Source organism: Petromyzon marinus, chromosome 10 (assembly GCF_048934315.1).
Source record: "Petromyzon marinus isolate PM22_M1 ecotype Great Lakes invasive population chromosome 10, UKy_Petmar_22M1.pri1.0, whole genome shotgun sequence".
NCBI classification, from domain to species: Eukaryota; Metazoa; Chordata; class Hyperoartia; order Petromyzontiformes; family Petromyzontidae; genus Petromyzon; species Petromyzon marinus.
In genome coordinates, this window is record NC_133676.1 from 16,580,042 (window position 1) to 16,596,024 (window position 15,983).

A 15,983-nucleotide genomic window follows, 5' to 3' on the forward strand; every position below is an offset into this window, starting at 1 on the left:
TTTCTGCATTGCGAATTATAATAAAATGTCAGCGAGAACAATGCATTTGCATGACGGATATTTATATTTTACTAATGATATTTTTTTTACAAATACACCCCTGTGGACATATATGTGTTTTGTGTACACATTTTGTTTGTGTCGCCAACCAAAATGCTGAGATTGCAAAAATTCTGTCAGAGTAATAAACAGATATGCAACTTTTATTTTCAAGCAGTTATGCTAAAATCAATTTGAAGTGAAGCAATATAGTATTTGCCTCATAATCCATAAATTTTTAGTGTTATCAGCCTCATTAAACATCACATGAAAACATCACTTGGGTTTGTGCTGATAACCGTTTAGAGAAAAAAATATACATTAACAGTTTAATGCTTGTAAATTACTTTAAAAGATGGCAAAAGAGGCCGCCTGGATAGTTGAAGTATTACATTACGTACTTTGCAACAACATTACTTTTAAACATTCAATATGTAAAATAGTGTTTTATATGTAACAATCTCACAAGCTATGAATTTCACCTCTAAAACATATATTGTCACGTGTTTACCATTAACAGACATTTTCGGTATCTATATGAGCTCAACTCATGATTTTTTTGTTGCGAATAAAAACCTTTATGACGCTATCGCAGTGCACCGGTTAGCACTCCCGACTTGCAACCCAGAGGACCTCCGTTCAACCTCCCAGACACTGCATGTGATCTCCCCCCGGCCGCCGCCTCCGTCCACGAAGCAGTATAATTGGGTAAACCACAGTTAGTCGGTCAGCAGGTTACGTGTGTGGTGGGGTAAAGTGTGGGTATGCCCATCTCTTCCAAGACATCCGTTTATCGTGGAAGAGTAACCTAAATACCCTATGGAGGGTCTCTCCAGAGGTCCCTTTAGTGGAGGCCCTTGTAACCGCAGTGAGCAAAAAAAATGTAATGGCTGCACTTTTGCCTTTTTGACCTCATAAAAAAAACATATTGTATGATGATGGCTCTGCTTGGAGTCCCTGCATCTCACAAATAACTTTTGAATGGCTGCTCTTTGGTGAGCGGATTGGTGACCCAAACATTACCCCTGAGACTCACAAACTGCATGGAATGTGTGTTGTGGAATGGGTTTTGCAAGAACTTTACCCCGAGCAAAACCGGAAACCGCTCCCATCATGAGGCATGACACCGACGTCACCGTTAGTTAAATGGATCGTATACATTTGGAATTGGATTGTATTTGAATCTCCTCAGATTTTGGTCCGATCCGAATCGTGCACGAAACTTTGGGCACCCGTTGTGTTTCCCTTGCCAAGGAGGTCTCTAATTGGTCTCTCTCTCACATTTGTTAACTGCATTAATTAAGTGAGCATTCGGATGAAGACCTGATTTAAATGATGATATGTATACTCATTAAAATTATTAGTTTGTTTGCTGCTGTTTTATAGAAATGGCATTAACATTTCAAAATAGTTCACATTATATTTCACAATGCATCTTATTCACTTTCATTCCACACGTAACCCTGTTGTGATTGTTTTTAGACCAATACAACCATTTTTAGTCCCTGCATATAACATCGATCAGCAATTAAGAACCTTTCCAATTTCATTAAAGAAGTGATCAATAACTATAAGTTAACTTTTCTATATTTCCAGCTCAAGTTTTGCTTCCTTAGTTCAGGGAAAAAACTAAATGCATTAAATAAGAAGATCATTTATTTAAATGCCCCACTTAACCTTAAGTACAATTTTGTACTTCCATGTGTTTTCTTATAAATTGAAGTATGCAAATAGAAATGTGTTCTCTATGTCTGCATTGTATAAATACAATAACATTATTTCCACGGTCAAACATTGGACAGTGCTCATTCCTATTGACACACTCGACCCAGTGGTGGAAATGTAATTCTCATGATGGGGATCATCCCTTCTAGAGGACAACCACTGACAGAATCCCCAATGAATAAATGTTTGAGTTCAAGCACTCGGTCGAATACTACATAGATTGCTTTGAGAATAATCCCCCCCCCCCCCCCCACGAATTTCATTCTGTATCTATCAGCTCAATATATCTCTATAAGGCATTCACTTCTCTGACTGCCCAGTTATCAATTTGTGGTTGTGATGTTCTAATAAGAAAGCAGCGATACAGTCTGTTGTAACAGCGGGTATCAAATTCCATCTCGGTGTAACAAGGGACATCCTTTTTATGCAGACAATCCGAATTGTATTCAATACAATGAGATTATCTCTCAGTGTATGGTATACATAGATAAGAGCACCAAATTGGTATGGAATGTATTCCACTGTCCAGCTTATGGCCTTCACTGTAATCTCCATGAAGCAGCTACCATGGGAACAGATAAAACATCTTTTCTCTTCCGCTGTCAATATCGAGGTCTCCCAGAGTTGATCTCGCCAAATAAAGTGCCAATACCTTAATTAGGGGACAATTTTTGTGCGTCTACGGAACAATGCCCTCAACAGATTAGATGAGATCATTATAGTTGCTTAACGTGCAATCCTTGGACAATCCCTCGAGTGACAAGAGTTCAAAGCGATTGATTCAGGGTCGGCATTGAGACCTGTAAGGGGCACCAGACAACACAATGAGAGCAAACGGCTCCGCCTACACGGTTCACGCTGGCCCATGTGATTTTCGAAAGAGTAAAAGGTGCAGACCCGATATGTCTTGCTCATGCCACTGCTGGCACAAGGGCCTACTCTTCCACACGGGCTAAAACATCCTGGAACAGCTGGGAGAACCCACATTTTACCCCACTAAACGTGACCTATCGATCGTCTAACTGTGATGCACATATTTATACTTCTGGGTGGACAGAGTTGGGGGGGGGGGGGTTAAGAAACTTGCCCCATTGTTTCAACTGCCCACTCCAGGAGATATAACTGGTGACTCCTGGATTGCAAGTCCAATGTCCTGGCTCTTACAGCATCCTCAGTTTTCAGAAGAACATTACGTTAAAATGCATATTTTAATGCCTGGTGGATTTCATTTTTGATAAAAGTATCATAATATCAAATGATTATTTTACAGCCCCAAGCAACAAAATCTAAATTTTAATAAAATACAAAGTGAACACAATTAATCAAATTTTCTTGCCAATGTATGCAAAACAAAAGGTTTAAACTACGAATGCAAAGTAGCCAATATATTAGCAGCTCATAATTATGTATGTGGAAAAAGTATTATTGGCATTAGTGTAAATTAAAAATTAATGATGTGTACCATATGGCATCTTACAGTTGTCCCTTTTGTACATCAATTTGGCAATTAACACAAGGAAAGGAATAGTAAAGGACATTTACCGTCAGTGCCATAATTCCAAATTGCATGCATGACACATATTAGCTGCAGATTCAGTAGTAGTTAACCGATGCATATGTTGACAAAAATATAATTTGGGGCCCAGTTTATGAAGTCCTGTATATTTGGCTGCCATTCCATCATGTTTCTATGAAATGACAGCCATTTGTGAAAACAAATCATCCCCATTTCACCATGAGGCACGATTCCACGATTGGTGGACGACTTACCACTGCTATCCATCCCTTCCACACTTGCAAAATTGCTCAATGTGGGTGAGGTTTTAGGCGGAACTAGAGCCGAGTTGCAAACATGCCGAGAGGTTTCCACTATTGGCGTTGCACAATGAGCTGTGGGATTGCATTGATCAGTATTTGGGGGGGGGGGGGGGGGGGGAGCGTAGTCACTGCAGGGAGCGAAGCCTGAAGGAGGCCTCACTCCTCATCTCACCTCCATGTTGCAAACGTTGGGACTATTTGGGGAAGATCAAACGCCCTGGTAACAGGGTTGGATGTGGGCACTCAACTCAACTATTTATTATTTAAAAATGTAGAAATGTGTTTGCATGCGCACGCACATGCACGCTTTGGGAGCGAAAGCTTTTGGGGAGGATGGTTAGTGCATTAGTGTATGATCTCGAAAACCTACGTTTTTGGATATGTATGTATGTAGAATTTTTTCGATTTAAAGCTTTCGTAACTGCAAGGATTCATCTTCTTTGGTTCTTTCGGTAAAGTCACGTAGAATGAGAATAAAATAATAAATTGATAAAATAAAATGACACAATAATATTCTCACGACGTTTCGGCCACAACACAAGCGGCCTTCATCAGGTAAAGGGACGAGACTGTCTGGAGGACAGCGCTGGAGTGAAAAAGCCACGCTCAGATCGCGACCTTAAAGCTGTGTGAGAAGAAACAAAGCGCCTTGACAAAGGAATAAGCATAAAATTTAGCATTGAAATGGCTGAGTGATTAGCTTGTGACTGGTCACAGAAATGGCTATGTTAAAGTTAAAGCATACACATCCGCAGAGGTACCCCTTGACAAAGGAATTAGCATAGAATTTAGCATTGAAATAGCTAAGTTAAAGCATACACATCCGCAGAGGCACCCCTTGACACAGGAATTAGCATAGAATTTAGCATTGAAATAGCTGAGTGATTAGCTTGTAACTGGTCACAGAAATAGCTATGTTAAAGTCAGAGCATACACATTACAGAGGCACCTAGTACAAATCAAACAGGAGAATTTAGCATTGAAATAACTAGGCGAATTTAGCATTAAAATAACTGAGTGATTAGCTTGTGACTGGTCACAGAAATGGCTATGTTGAAGTCAAGGCCTACACATCTGAGCTATTCATAGTAACTGGGTATACACTACGATATATAATGAATACTATATAGTGAACCAATAAAAAACTAAAATATAAATTACCTCAATGTTATCAATAAACTCTATATGTCTTAATTAAAAGGAGACATGATGGTTCAATGAGCCACTCTGTCTACAGGAAAGCTACCCATACAGATGCTTACTTGAAACCGGATTCCCACCACCATCCATCCCAGAAGAACTCCCTCATCAAGACTCTATACCATAGAGCCCAATGCATTTCCGACCAGGAACACATTACCAGTGAACTCAAGCACCTACACCAGGCTCTCAGGGCTAATGGTTACTCCGACTACACAATCCGCAAAGCCATCACTCCAGTCATGAAAAAGGATTCTCTTGTGGAGCCACTCAAAACCATCACCTTACCCTACATTGCAGGGGTCACTAAAAAGATCTCCAAAATCCTGAATAAACACAAGATCCAGGTCCGATTCAACACAGTACATAAAATCCGTGATCTAGTTCCATCTGTAAAAGATGCTGTTCCAGACATACAGAACCTGGGCGTTTACAAACTAAACTACCTCTGTGGTAGTAGCTACATTGGAGAAACCAAACGACATATCTCGGACCGCATCCGCGAACATAAAGCAGACTTGAAACACGGTAGAACGAACTCCTCTGCCGTGGCAGATCACTGTTATAATTCAGTGGGCTCACATGACATTGACTTCTCCAAGACGGAGGTTCTTTGCAAACCAACCGGCTACCATGAGAGATTCGTTCATAAGGCCATTCACATATACAAGCACAGAGACAATTTCAACCACAAAGAGATGGATTCTGGCTTAGTAACCATTGGAAAGATGTTTTAAACCATTTCCATTCTTAATTAATTGTATTTTACGATGACCTTCAGACCGCAGCTCTTTCGCTGGCATTGACTCTTATTACCTCTCACACCACGGTTAATGGTATGGTTTACTACATGGAGTATAACAGCGCCTCGCAGCTGTCTGTCTCCCCCTCCTCTGTTCCGACCATGGATGAACTCGTCTGTCTGAACGGGGCCCGTAGCTATCCGTGTTGCTAAAGTTGAGGGTGAGAATCCACCCATTTTTTCGCCATATAGCATTGTGATATATAACTACTTATTGTTGGTAGCTTAGCTGATTGGAGAATATATAAAGTTTATTGATAACATTGAGGTAATTTATATTTTAGTTTTTTATTGGTTCACTATATAGTATTCATTATATATTGTAGTGTATACCCAGTTACTGTGAATAGCTCAGATGTGTAGGCCTTGACTTCAACATAGGCATTTCTGTGACCAGTCACAAGCTAATCACTCAGTTATTTCAATGCTAAATTCGCCTAGTTATTTCAATGCTAAATTCTCATGTTTGATTTGTACTAGGTGCCTCTGTAATGTGTATGCTCTGACTTTAACATAGCTATTTCTGTGACCAGTTACAAGCTAATCACTCAGCTATTTCAATGCTAAATTCTATGCTAATTCCTTTGTCAAGGGGTGCCTCTGCGGATGTGTATGCTTTAACTTAGCTATTTCAATGCTAAATTATATGCTAATTCCTTTGTCAAGGCGCTTTGTTTCTTCTCACACAGCTTAAAGGTCGTGATCTCAGCGTGGCTTTTTCACTCCAGCGCTGTCCTCCAGACAGTCTCGTCCCTTCACCTGATGAAGGCCGCTTGTGTTGTGGCCGAAACGTCGCGAGAATATTATTGTGTTATTCTATGTAGAACTTCTTTCACACCGTACGTGGCCAACCGTCCTAATAAGAGGTGCGGATAATTTAGTGGTCACTGAGGGCGTGTCTGTAATCCAGTAACTTGGAGGTTAGCTTGTTGGTTCATGTGGGGATCCGATTTTGATATAGGACAGGTTCAAATATCGCTTGAAATTAATGTTAGCTGTGGTTAGGACTCAAACTATGGTAACCTGGTTCAAAGGCGCTGTGTCCTAACCCACTGCACTGCCGCTTGCCCTACTGTATATATACAACACTGGAAAAGCCCGCTTCCTGTCAGGGTTGCAATTGCTCAGAGTTATGTTGAGGGTGACAAGATAACAACAATCCTCTGCAGGAATTGCTGATAGTTTTGACACAGAGGATGTGTGATTTTTACACAATGTTGCGTGTTGTTTGAAACCATATGGTTTCCTGGCCTGCACTATTATTCTGTATTGATGGCTTTTTCTCATCATTGACAGACTTGAATACTGGGAAAGGCTATATAATGTGATGAACGTACACCATGCACTAAGGCAGTACGTGTCGTTTTTTTTATTAGATCATGATAATCTTCACACGTATTTGAAATTTACCCTCAACATTTTCTTGTCGCATGCAGCTGTGCGGCATCTGACCGTGGCATATGGGAGTACGGGGGGCGGCAAGGCTGGCTGATTACCAGCGGGTCAGGGTCAGCGAACATCGTTGAGCGGTGCAAGCAACAGGGAATGCAAAACGTGATCGGTTCCACTTCCCCTCTCATGCTAACACCTGCCAGGCGCACAGTAATTCTGCCCCCCCCCCTCGCCCTTTGCATAAAATTAAGCCCAAAGTCAATATTCATAAAGAGTAACACCAGCACGGTGGTCAAAATAATTATGATGTCTGCATAAATCCGGCGCTAACATACGCGTCGGGCTTCATCGCCTGACTTCTGCTGATGCATTATGCATCGCCGCTCATTGTGCTGTTGGCATTGAAATATTTGCGGAGCATTTGTATGATTTACGTGGCGCCATTCTGCTCCATGCCCTGTCCGACCTTAAAAAGCAACTGTTTGACTTATCTGCATTAGTCAATCGTTACAGGACGTGTGCATTTTGTTTCCACCTCGGTGTAAATCACGCTGGGTGGGCTGTTTTCCCATTGAGATGTTAATTATTTTTGGTGAAATCATGCTTAAAAAAACATGCTGAATTAGATTTCTAATTTAAAGACATTGCTAGTTATCTGATAACAATATTCAACTCACAAAGCATTGCAATGAAAGTTGGGTTATGCTCCTAACATGGATGCCCTAGAAGGGGAATGTTGTCCACACATTAACAAAATAAAATAATCAGACAGAGCGTCTCCTTCACATATTTGTCTCTCTGCCACACATGTTCAGGTCAATAATCTTTCCAGGAAGAGGGTGGCATGGGTTTACACACACGCAGTGCTCCCTTCAATAGCCGTGCCTAAAAATATTGCCATGATTCCAAAAATCATGGCAATATCTTTCCTGAATTCCTGAATGATTCAACAATCACTCATTACAACGTAATCGTTGTTGTCGAGTATATGTGGAACAAAATACATCATCCCCCTTTCCACATCCATCTCGCCATACCGAGAGTTGCACAACCCATCAGCCGCACGGCCTTCTGGGAATGTATAATTTCACCATCATTGTTTCAAGACAACCAAATTCTTGACCAAGTTTTGACAGTGTCTCATCAGTAGAGTCAATCTTGTTTAAATTAATGCTGGCGAACTGCCAATATTCCAGACAAGCACCCTCTATTGATGGTATTGGGTACCAGTTCACAAATGCAATGCTTTTTGTTTCAAGTTTGCCATGACCAATCTTACCCAAAACTACAGATTTGGGCATAGGTATTACTGAGCTGTGGTAAGTTTTGTAGTGCTTGGTTGCAGAGTTTCGTAATTATCATGGAAACTCGAGCCGTTTCATCGCAGAGACAGACGTAACTTTCCTTAAGGATTTGGTGAAATCTTGCTAACAGACTTAATGAGTCCCTTAACCCTCTCATGCATCAATCAATCATTGTAACGTGTTGAAATCTTTTCGTATAATTTAGCAGTGGCCGTGATGCACGGCCCCGGCACGGCTCAGTTGTACAGTGGAAAAGAGGTCTGGGTGACATACTTTTAGTGTTTGCAGGGCGCTGCCACCCAGCGCTGCCACCCAGCGCAGCCTCACCTTGGCAATCTGCACAGCCCAGTTGAGAAGCAGCTGTGAGCCAATGTGCTCCTTGTGCTCGCGCGTGTACTCCAGCAGACAGCCGAGCGGCATGAGCTGGGTCACGAGCTGCACGTTCGACGTCAGACAGATGCCCAGCAGCCGCACCAGGTGAGGGCTGCAGACTGTGGCCATGATGAACGCCTCCTGCCCGATGGTCAACACACGGTGCCCCCATTTTGAGACACACGATATACAACGGTTCTCAATGGTCTTCATTTAGCCGGAGGAAAACCAACAGAGATTTACTTTGTAAAGGAGACCGAAGCAAAACAAGGCCGAGATCACTTTAATTTCAGAGAGTTTGCTTCCGTGGAATAGATGCACGGAACATATGCTTGCTTATGCAGACTAGTTTTAGCAGCGGGCTGCAAGATCTCGTGACCTTCCAGAGGTAATGAGTCACCTACAGTGGTTGGCTTTTCCAAATTAAATTATTGGAATCTTCACTTTTCCCTTCCAATTGGAAGGCACGGGTTTTGACAATGTTTTGGGCAGCCAAGGAAGCCGAAACACTGGCAGTAAAAACTCGCTAAGTGTCCAAACGCAGTGCCCATGAGGCCATTCGGCAAACTCAATGCACGTGCTGACTCGTACGCCACTCGCCCGACTGTAAACATGCATGTTTAAGAGCTACAGCACAGGCACACACGAAAACATGGCATTGTGTTGAACAGAGCCAATACGAGTTGCAATATACGGGTGGTGGGTTTTTTTTGCGTTCACGTGTTGCATGCAAAATTGTACAACATTCTCATTTGTTTTATATTCTTATCAGAAATGAATTTCACGTGATCTATTAATGTTTTAAACCCATTCAACCATGCAGACCTTAGGGCAAAGGGTATTAAGCCAAGGTGTAGCCACCTTTCTCTGTGCTGATATCATAAAGGTGTTCTCAATATAAGATGTAAACGCTGTAACTATACTGGTAAGACATTGGGACCTGGCAGTGGTCGAACTGACAGCCTCCTGAGCCACCCAGCAATCTTCAGTCAGAAAGCTCATAAGGGTAGCAAACACTGAACTCCAGTGTCAATATCATTTGTTTGTGCATGCTACTTGCTTGGCATGCTCCATGTCTTATTTGTTCTGTCTCTTTTGATCATACTTCTCATCTCGTTTTTTTAGGTCTCATTTGTACCATCTTATTTGTGCGCATCAGCCTACATGTCATTTTGAGAGCCCATTGCCAATCCGCTGTTGGATGCAGGTCTCCCCATGTGGGCACCACGGTGGCTAGGAGATGTTAACTACCTCGCTTGGTATGCAGGAGGTCGTGGGTTCGATCACGACCCTGATGCTTGTTCTATATTTGGAGTTTGCACGTCTCTATCCCCGTGGTCGCATGGATCTTTCTTCGAGTCCTCGGGTTTTCCCCTTCACATTTAGTAACACGCGTTCAGAGTACTTAGCTGCTATACATATCACATAATAAGCCACTTTGTTGAGCTATCATTTATGGCCAGGTCGCTTCAGTAAAAGAGCATTAGAGCTCGGTGCGGCTTACCTGGTAAAACAAAAATAGTTTCGTTTTAAATAGTTGAATGTGTCAGTCATGAGGTGTGTTTGTTTGACCATACTTCATCATTCCTTGCCACTGATATAAACCATGGCCAGGAATCCAACTTAGGTTTCTGGGTTAACAGTGTGGTGTGTGAACTCTCCAGCCAATGTAATATTTGCTGTAATTTTTTTTATAAACCAGAAACAATACATTATTCAAATCATGTATTGTGATTGTAAGGGTTGATTTTGATTGAGGATGCATTGTTCATTGCCAACTATACACTAACATTAATAGCCACCTGGGGAATTATAGTCTACATTAATTCATGGCCAGTCTACAACTGCAAACTAGCATACTCAGGAGAACATGGAGTTTACCTTTGTAGCGTTCACTGCATATACACTATCTAAAACTGTTCAGTGTTTCACAACTGACAGCGAGCTATTTCAGCTAGCGAGCTATTTCAAGCTGCACCACAATCACTGTGCCAGCCTTGTGCGACAAGGCTTTGAGGATCTTAAGGAACAAGTGGCACTGTACTGGTGTTTTGTTTTGATAAGAAATGGCTTTTGCTGAAATGACCATCTCTGGCTGCTGGCAACCCACACAATTTCACGTTCATTCAGATAACTCTCCTATCTTCTAAGGCTGTACGGTCAAGCAGTGTGTAGCATTGTATAGAATGCAATTTTGTCTTTGGCTTCAGAGGGGCAGCCACAGGCAGAGAGCGTCCGCGCTGTGCAGGAGCAATGCTCACTGTGCACATCACACGGTTACGCTCTCGTCAAAAGCGGCGTGTGCCGTAGTCATTCATAATATTATTATCAGGCATGAAAAATCACGCGTGACTCCAATTACAATATGCATGTTTTTTTTTAAAGATTTAAACCAACAATGGCAGGGGGCAATTTCCTTCGTCATTCTGGATTTGCGCACTTCATAATCCGACTTGAAATCTTAATGCAGCCCACTGAGCACGCTCAGTGTCCACCTGTCACAACTTCATCTCCAACGAGACAGCAACAAACCGTTTGCTTTACGCTCCTCAGGGAGGCTATAATTACTGCCAAATAAAACCCGACAGAAAAGAGGATTAGGGAAATTCTCTGCATCAGGAGGTTTTATCAGATTTTCACTAAAGCAGATGTGCTAGTTTCATCTCGATTCCCCAATTTATGATGTATTTTTCATCACAAAGACAAAGATCCCCCGCATAGCCTTAACAGACTGTAGGGGCAAGTGCTGTTAGCGAGCGCCTTTGTCTCCCTAGTGGCAATGTTTACACACCACACCAGGTACTAATTTGAGGCTGAGTCGACCTAGGGGAGGCCCGGGACCGGTTCAAATAATCGTCACTGCCGTTGGCCGTGAGCGGGAATCGAACCGCTATCGCCGGATTCATAGCGCAGCGTGCTAACCGCTACACTATCGCTCCCCACTGTATTACAGAGTAACACAAATATACAAGCAAATACTTTTCCAGTGGCAGGCTATACAGCGCCCGACTTACAAATGAAAAATGTATGAGTTCAAATCCCTGTTCAAGTGCCAACTCAGCCACATCACACTCCCAGTGGAGATAACGTGAGAACAAAGTGAAGAGTGACGGTTCTATCTGAAATTCTGCATGAATAAGAATAATTTACACTTCTAGAGCGCCTTTCACCTGGAGGTCACAAGGCTCCGTACAAAACAAAGAAGAACAAAGATCCCCCGTATAGCCTGAACAGACTGTTGGGGCAAGTGCTGTTAGCTAGCACCTACGAAGGCCGGCATGGTACACGAAGGGGTAGGTGGCCAGCACCACACCCGACCGCCTTTGTCTCCCCAGTGACGATGTTTACACACCGCACCAGCTGCTCACTTTGAGGCTGAGTCGACCTAAGGGAGGCCCAGGACCGGTTCGGATAATCGTCACTGGTGTTGTCCGTGAGCAGGAATCGAACTCGGGTCGCCGGGTTCATAGCACACCGAGCTAACCGCGACACTACCGTTCCCACACAAACACACGCGCTGGCTGACACCAATCAAATCAAACCCCAAAGACAAAGGATGCAATGAATAGAAAGCGTGGATTGTAGTGAAGCGAGGAGGGGGGAAGTCACAAGAGCGAGCGTCCGGTGGAAGTGAATTCCACTGCCCGCTAAATGGGACGAGAGGAGTTCTGTCCATATCTGTTTCATTGAAATCGAATGCGTATACCCAAATCAAACACTGCGCCCTTACAAATGAAGATATAAAATTTTGATTTAAAGCTTTCGTGACTGCAGTAATTCATATTCTTAGTTTTTTCGGTAAAGTCACGTTGAAGAGAAACAACAAAATAACAAAATATATATAAAACAATAAAAAATTCTCACGACGTTTCGACCATAACTCAAACGGTCATCATCAGTTATGGTCGAAACGTCGTGAGAATTTTTTATTGTTTTATATATATTTTGTTATTTTGTTGTTTCTCTTCAACGTGACTTTACCGAAAAAACTAAGAAAATGAAGATATGTTTATTATTCCATAACTATTCAAACGATAGCGACACACATGATACTGTAAATATATACAATCACGTTTCACACCAAACTTTTGCATGGGAAACAATTGTATGGTCTTGGATGTGTATATTTTTTTGTGAAATATCATTAAAATGAATACAGCTCTTTTCACAGATCATTTGTCTCATTTAATTTGCTTTTATTTTTCTAATAGGACAGTTTTCAAACAATGCTCCACAAACGATAGGCAATTCAATTATAAGGCATACAAATTAGCCTCTTAAAATCCAAGTAACTGCATCCCAGAATTTGCAGGTAACAAGCATCAGCTTTTATTCAGATATTTGTAGGACGATGCACTCGAAGAAACTGTGATTTATGTTTTTTTTTGTGAAGATCCATATTTGAATACTCTTTGGTTCTTTCGGTAAAGTCACGTAGGTTTAAAATAAAATAAATCACGACGTTTCGGGCGCAACACAAGCGTCCGTCTCCAGGTGTGAAAAAATTATCTGCTGTTGTGGCTTTATATAGGCACGGGAGGGGAGATGGTAGGGGGGGGGGGAAGGAGTTTGGCCGTGGGAGTTCACAGGGGAGAGAGGAGGGTTTGTGGCGTGCAGGGACGGGTGGGGCGAGAGAAATCAGCAAGTAAATGGACTTGTTGTACAAGTCGTAATCAGACGATGACACCCGGGTGCGTGAGAGAGGATGACGACACCCGGGTGGGTGAGAGAGGATGACGACACCCGGGTGGGTGAGAGAGGATGACGACACCCGGGTGGGTGAGAGAGGATGACGACACCCGGGTGGGTGAGAGAGGATGACGACACCCGGGTGGGTGAGAGAGGATGACGACACCCGGGTGGGTGAGAGAGGATGACGACACCCGGGTGGGTGAGAGAGGATGACGACACCCGGGTGGGTGAGAGAGGATGACGACACCCGGGTGGGTGAGAGAGGATGACGACACCCGGGTGGGTGAGAGAGGATGACGACACCCGGGTGGGTGAGAGAGGATGACGACACCCGGATGGGTGAGAGAGGATGACGACACCCGGGTGGGTGAGAGAGGATGACGACACCCGGGTGGGTGAGAGAGGATGATGACACCCGGGTGGGTGAGAGAGGATGACGACAGCCGGGTGGGTGAGAGAGGATGACGACACCCGGGTGGGTGAGAGAGGATGACGACACCCGGGTGGGTGAGAGAGGATGATGACACCCGGGTGGGTGAGAGAGGATGACGACACCCGGGTGGGTGAGAGAGGATGACGACAGCCGGGTGGGTGAGAGAGGATGACGACACCCGGGTGGGTGAGTGAAAATCACAGCAGATAAAACTTGACGTGGCTTATCACATCCTGCCAATGATTGCTCAATCTGAATACATCTTCTCGATTAAAGTTGTGTGTGTTTGTATATCTGGATGGCTTCATGAACAAATCTCTGAAGGTGGCCCGAGGGTTTGCAGAGCACCTTGGTCTCGGAGAAGACAATGTCACGTGTGCCCACAGCGTTGAAACAATGATCCTCCACCGCCGAGGAGTTGGTTCTGGCCGTGTGAACGCCCACAGCCAAACTCCTTCCCCCACCCCCTTCCCTCTCCCCTCCCGTGCCTATATGAAGCCACAACAGCAGCTAATTTTTTTCACCCCTGAATACGGACGCTGGTGTTGCGACCGAAACGTCGTGTTTTATTTTATTTTAATCTACGTGACTTTACCGAAAGAACCAGAGGGTATGGATTCCTGCAGTCACGAAAGCTTCAAATCAAGACATTACATTATTTAAATATTACAATGCTTTATTGTTGCGTCAGTAAGAATTGTTTTTCTTTTTAAAAGGTAAAACATTTAAAGTTCTCTAATGCTTCAATTCTAGATGTAAAGCTTTCGTGACTGCAAGGATCCATACTCTTTGGTTCTATTCGGTAAAGTCACGTAGGTAAAAAATAAAACAACAAAAATCACGACGTTTCGGCCACAACACAAGCGGCCTTCATCAGGTGAAGGGACCAGGCTGTCTCGAGGACAGCGTTGAAGTGAAACACAGCCACGCTTAGACCGCGACCTTTAAGCTGTGTGCGAGGAAACAAGGTGCCTTGACAAAGGAATTAGCATAAAAATTAGCATTTGATTGGCCGCCTTAGCGTGATGAACGGTGTAGAGGTGGTGTACATGCGGGTGAACATGCCGGTTGGTGAGGGGGGGAGGGGGAGTTTACCTATTGATGGTGTGAAAAGGGAATTTTTAAGAGCTGCGAAAGTTTGGGGTACCACTACTTGAAAAATATACTGTACCATTGAAATTAGTTTAATGTTTGGTTAGATTTAGAACATCTTTCCAATGGTTGCTTAATTTGAAACCATCTTCTCGGTTGAAATTGTGTCTGTGTTTGTAGATCTGAATTGCCTCGTGAACAAATCTCTGATAAAAACCCGTGGGTTTGCAAAGAACCTTGGTATCAGAGAAAATTATATCGTGATCACCCACAGTGTTGTAACAGTGATCAGCTACGGCAGAAGAATTCGTTCTGCCGTGTTTCAAATCTGATTTGAAACAAAGCGACATGTCTCTGACCGAATTCGCGAGCACAAATCAGATTTGAAACACGGCAGAACGAATTCTTCTTCCGTAGCTGATCACTGTTACAACGCTGTGGGTGATCACGATATAATTTTCTCCGATACCAAGGTTCTTTGCAAACCCACGGGTTTTTATCAGAGATTTGTTCACGGGGCAATTCAGATCTACAAACACAGACACAATTTCAACCGAGAAGATGGTTTCAAATTAAGCAACCATTGGAAAGATGTTCTAAATCTAACCAAACATTAAACTAATTTCAATGGTACAATATATTTTTCAAGTAGTGGTACCCCAAACTTTCGCAGCTCTTAAAAATTCCCTTTTCACACCTTCAATAGGTAAACTCCCCCTCCCCCCCCTCGCCAACCGGCATGTTCACCCGCATGTACACCACCTCTACACCGTTCATCATGCTAAGTCGGCCAATCAAATGCTATTTTTTATGCTAATTCCTTTGTCAAGGCACCTTGTTTCCTCGCACACAGCTTAAAGGTCGCAGTCTAAGCGTGGCTGCGTTTCACTCCAGCGCTGTCCTCGAGACAGCCTGATCCCTTCACCTGATGAAGGCCGCTTGTGTTGTGGCCGAAACGTCGTGATTTTTGTTGTTTTATTTTTTACCTACGTGACTTTACCGAATAGAACCAAAGAGTATTCTCTAATGCTGTAATCCATACCGATCGTGTATTAAATACAAATTCAGTGCATTGTACATCGATTATAAATTATATTGAGCAATGAAAGTCGGT

The 15,983-nt window shown here is 43.1% G+C and overlaps 1 protein-coding gene across 3 annotated transcripts in view; it reads right to left on the reverse strand.

The window, feature by feature from the left end:
- LOC116940824 (receptor tyrosine-protein kinase erbB-4-like) overlaps positions 1-15,983 on the reverse strand; it is a 285,921-nt gene that overhangs the window by 52,732 nt on the left and 217,206 nt on the right. For all 3 annotated transcript variants that reach the window (XM_032951051.2, XM_032951049.2, XM_032951050.2), the window contains one exon: positions 8,608-8,793. In XM_032951051.2, coding sequence (XP_032806942.1) covers positions 8,608-8,793 — 186 coding nt within the window. The remainder of the gene's footprint in view (positions 1-8,607; positions 8,794-15,983) is intronic.